Below are 4,782 nucleotides of genomic sequence, written 5' to 3'. Positions count from 1 at the left end.
AAATATAATGTTTTGAGAAATGTGTTAAATGATAAATAATATTTAATAACAAGGGTAAAATAGACACAAAAGGTAAATTATATCTTGATTTTTTAAATTGAACAAGTATTGTTGGACAACTGTTTTTAATATAGTGGGCAACTATTGTTGGACGGATGGAGTATTAGATAACTACATATAGTAGTCAAATTTATAGTTTTAGAGCAACAACAATAAAGTTAATTTAGTAAAATCTACCTATAATTAAATATTTTTAAAAAGCATGTCAAGTTAATAGGGTCAAGTAATATGAAACAGAGTAGTCAGTAACTTCAAAAATACATTTTCCTTCTAGTAAGTTTGTTACATAATTAGCTACTAGAAATAGGACTAAGTACACAAGTAGAAATGCTCCAATTTTCTTTATTGTTTGTGTATATATACTTGTACAAATCATTGAAATTTCATCAAAGAAAATATAATTTCATCATTCCTTTCTCTATCAATTCTATTAAAAGGATGGGAAAAAGTAGTACTTAATTGAGTTACAAGTAAATGAACATGTAAAAATGATTAGTAAATTCTGACTAAAGTAAGATACATGTGATTAATTTAAGCAAACAAAACCAACATAAATATTAGCACTATGTGCGGATATTCTGGTAAGGACCGAACCACAAGAGTCTATTGTACACAACCTTATCTTGCATTGCAAGAAACTGCTTCCACACCTCGAACTCATGACCTCCTGATCATATGTCAACAACTTTACCTATTACGACCAAGGCTCCCCTTCAAAACCAACATAAATATATATATATTTATCATAGTTCCAATCTAGTCAACCTTTCAAATAGATTATTCATAGTTATAGAAAATGCATCTTGAAATTTCTCCAGCTTGGATTTTGGATCTCCATACACCAATCCAGGCAACAATTCATAAATTATATATTTTCTCATGTTCTGTTTTTCCCCTGCAGGAATTTTCATTAGCCTGTCCACAACATTAACTTTCATGTTCCTCACATCTTCTTGATCAATAAAAACAGAATATTTTTTGTAATCTTCTGGTAAATGCCAAGGATATTGATAGTATGCTGTAAATGGATCAAATATTACTGGAATACAACCTGATATAAGAGAATCAAATACTGATTTTCTTGTAGGGCTATCACCCGGAGGCTGTAAACAGAATTCTGATTCAATGAACAACTCGATGATGGACTCGGGTTGATCACATGAACCTGAACTACAATTCATGAATTTGCATTCACTAGTTGAAGTGCATTGGTTGATCAACATTGACCTAATGCTTTCTGGTGCATCAGGCCTTGCTGCACCAGCAAAGCTTATGAGGCTTTTTCGACTTTCGTTGAGGAGTTTTAGCTGCCATGTTGTTATGTCATTGTCTGATTGTGGATGGAAAAAAGTTGGATGAGGTATTCCTATGTCGTTGAGGTGCCATGGTTGTCGTTCTATCAATAGCTTCACCGGATTCTGCATTTCGTTTAGCTCCAAGAACCTACTTCCCCAATTCGAGTTGCTATATCTTCTGAAGTCCCAAGAAATTTTCCCAAGAACAAAGATATGATCTTTACCTGCATGTAGCTCGCACGTTATAGCTTCAAATGAATACGTAGAAGAGTTAATGATCAAAAACACACCTCAGCTATCAGTTGTTCTCTCTTTCTATCTGAACTATCAGTATCTATGTATTAGAAGTTAAAACACATCTCGAAGCTAACTAGGCCAACTATCCGTTGTTCCTTTTTCCTATATGAACTATCACCATCTACTCATCTAGGTGTGTTTTAATACATAGATGATGATAGTTCAGGTAACTAATAGTGGAAATGACTAACTCACGAAAAAGTGATAGTTCAAGTATGAAAAGTGAACAACTGATAGTTGAAATGTGAAACTATATCTGTAAATAGTTCAATGCTATTATAAAGGTTGAACCAGTAAAATTTAAATCTTTGATTCGCCTCTGTTTTACCTGATCTTTTAAACCAAGTTGGTTGCGACTCGAGCCATTTGACAAGTTCTAGTCCCAAAGAGTCCTTGACATCATTTGTTACATTCTTGAAATGCCATCTCAATACATCAAGTCCAGCATAGAAAGGCACATAAAAAAGCTCTGCTTCACTTATGTTCTGTACTCTACAAGGATGATTCATAACTCTTGAATGAAATATCAACTCCAATGAATACTGATGAGTTTGATACCATCCTTTTCCTAGCTTTTGTACTGCTTCACCCATTGCATCATTGCTGAAATAATCACATAAATCGACCCACGGAACCATATCAGCACACTGAGACACCAAATCCTTGTTAAACTTTGTTGGCAACTCGTACACATAAATTCCCCTGCCATTACATAACGTTGCATTATGATTTTGGCTCGTTGATGTCCATGATCGATGCATTTCTAATTGATCCTCAACGTCGTTATAAGCAACAAGTAACTCCTCATCACTCTTAACCATGCCATTTCTAAAGGCATGGTACCCTGGAGGGATAGGTATACCAAGACGTGTTGATTTTTGTTGCAAGTCATCAACAATTTTCGTTGCACTAGTAGTAACATTTGATGAAAAGGAACTCGGGGCTTCAAGATTCTGATGTGTGCCTGCAGAAATGCAATAAAGATCATTGAGTTTACGCGATTGGAAGCAGAGATGGATGATGTTACCAGAGATAATGGTGGACGATGATGACCATAAGAATATGAGAAGCAAGATGATGATTGTGATAGGTATGAGAAATACAAGTTTAGCTAAGCTAAAAAGTTCATTTTTGTAAAGCTTAGTTTTTTTCTTGGAAAAGGAAGTAGTCATTTTGGTGACTAACAAAGATTTTCTTGATTCTTTTAAATTTCTCTTCTACAATGCTTTTACTTGTAGACTTTGATAATAATTTGTTAATTTTTGTGTCACCAAGAGGATTAATTGAGTTGACTAAACATGGAAGCACGTAGTAGCATGTCAAATATGAAATACCAATATTAATTGAGGGCACGTTTAATAGGATCCATCTACTTATATACACTCTCTATTACAATTTGCTTGCCCCATTTTAATTTGGTGGAAAATTCAACGGTTTATACATGGTTAAAATTATTTTCTATGTATATATAGTAGATGTTGAACTTTCTTTAACTTTTTCTGTGTGTTTACTTCTTCATATTTTGAACCCCTTAATAAAAATCATGATTCTGCAACATAATATGATCATAAACTAAAATAGGGCAAATGTATCAAAATGTACTTTAATCTTATGGTTTTAAACATGTTAGGTGAAAAATTAAAATTAATAAATTGTCAAAAAAGATTTCTTCTTCTTTTGAACGAACCAAAAAATAATAATAGGAAAATATTAAAACTGAGGAAGTATTCAAGAGGGAATGAACTTAGAGCCAATTTTCCCATCTGCCTTTCCAATATTTTAGTCGCTTCCACTCAAGTATTCAGTGCATGGTATACATTCTCTTTCTTTTTCTTTTTCTTTTCTTTTTTTGACTTATTTTTTATTATTGGCTTTTGACTTTAAAAAAATAAAATAAGGTTACATAAATTCCGTTAAGGGGGTTGAAGATTTAACTAATATACGTATAAAAATTAACTTATCGACGAAGGGTGTTCAATTGATTATCTATCACTTACGCCATTGAAATCCACTCGACCCTACTTATGGAATAACATTAGATATGTTACTGATGTTGGTTGACAATTTTGTTCTTTTAAGTTTTAAAAGTTTGGTAAAAGTTTCAAACCCTATTGAAAACATCCTAATTGTACTTCAAAGTTCTAATTTTTGACCAAAGTAAGCTATTATAAAAATCAATTTATCAAAGTAATACATTTTTTTAAAATTTTACAAAACTAGTATAAACGTAGTTCACAGTAACGTTTTAGGTTATATTTTATTCAAAAAAATTGAATAACAAAAAGACAAAAATCTGACAGAGTAAACAGACATAAAACGTTATTGTCAGTAACGTTTTATAATTCGTTACTCTGAAGCACGTTTTACAGCTAAAACGTGACTCACAGTAACATTTCTCAATGGTGAAAATTGAAACCCAATGTTGTACATCTCTCATTCATTATTCAAATTTCCACTATTAAAATGGATAGATATATTTTGTACATACCTTCATTTGAAATATATATGATTTTCTCTTTTCTTTCTCTTTTCATATTGACAATACTTTTTTTATACAAAAGGAAAAAAAAGTGAGGATGACTTTACACAAATTGGAGCTTGTCTTGTATCATTTCAATTTCAAAATTTGTAAATAAATCATATGAGAAGTCTTCTTAATTCGAGCCTAAGATAGCATCCCTTCCAAATATTAGACCAATCGGTTTCTTATCATTATTAAATATTAGACTATCAATAAAGAAGTTTATTGAATTAAAATTGATGTAATAAGTAAGCAAACCAACTATTAAAAAAAAAAATATAATGGCTACATTATAATAGAAGAGACAAAGGGATTAATTGATATTGTAGTAAAGCCTCCTCACAACTTATTTTCCTTGCAAAAATATTATCTATGTATGAAAAGAGAAGAAAAGAGAAATTTATATATGTGAATATATATGTGTAAAATATATATATTCATTTAAATAGTGGAAAGTTTAATAAAATTGAATGAGGTATGTACAAGATTGTTTTTTAAATTTTCAGTCATTCCAGAAAACGTTACTGTGAGTCACGTTTTAGCTGTAAAACGTGATTCAGAGTAACGAATTATAAAACGTTACTGACAATAACGTTTTATGTCTGTTTA

At 31.3% G+C, this 4,782-nt stretch overlaps 1 protein-coding gene across 1 annotated transcript; it reads right to left on the bottom strand.

Moving 5' to 3' along the window:
* Positions 1 to 803: 803 nt before the first annotated feature.
* LOC102587660 (xyloglucan-specific galacturonosyltransferase-like) lies at positions 804 to 2,824 on the bottom strand. The gene is made up of 2 exons (XM_006360675.1): positions 1,981 to 2,824; positions 804 to 1,579 (listed from the first exon to the last, which is right to left on the bottom strand). The coding sequence occupies exons 1-2, from the start codon at positions 2,822 to 2,824 to the stop codon at positions 804 to 806; spliced, it is 1,620 nt and encodes a 539-aa protein (XP_006360737.1).
* Positions 2,825 to 4,782: the final 1,958 nt, after the last annotated feature.

Source organism: Solanum tuberosum, unplaced genomic scaffold (assembly GCF_000226075.1).
Source record: "Solanum tuberosum cultivar DM 1-3 516 R44 unplaced genomic scaffold, SolTub_3.0 scf00331, whole genome shotgun sequence".
Classification (NCBI taxonomy): Eukaryota; Viridiplantae; Streptophyta; class Magnoliopsida; order Solanales; family Solanaceae; genus Solanum; species Solanum tuberosum.
Note: the sequence above shows the minus strand (reverse complement) of the source record. Positions and strands in the feature narration are given on the sequence as shown.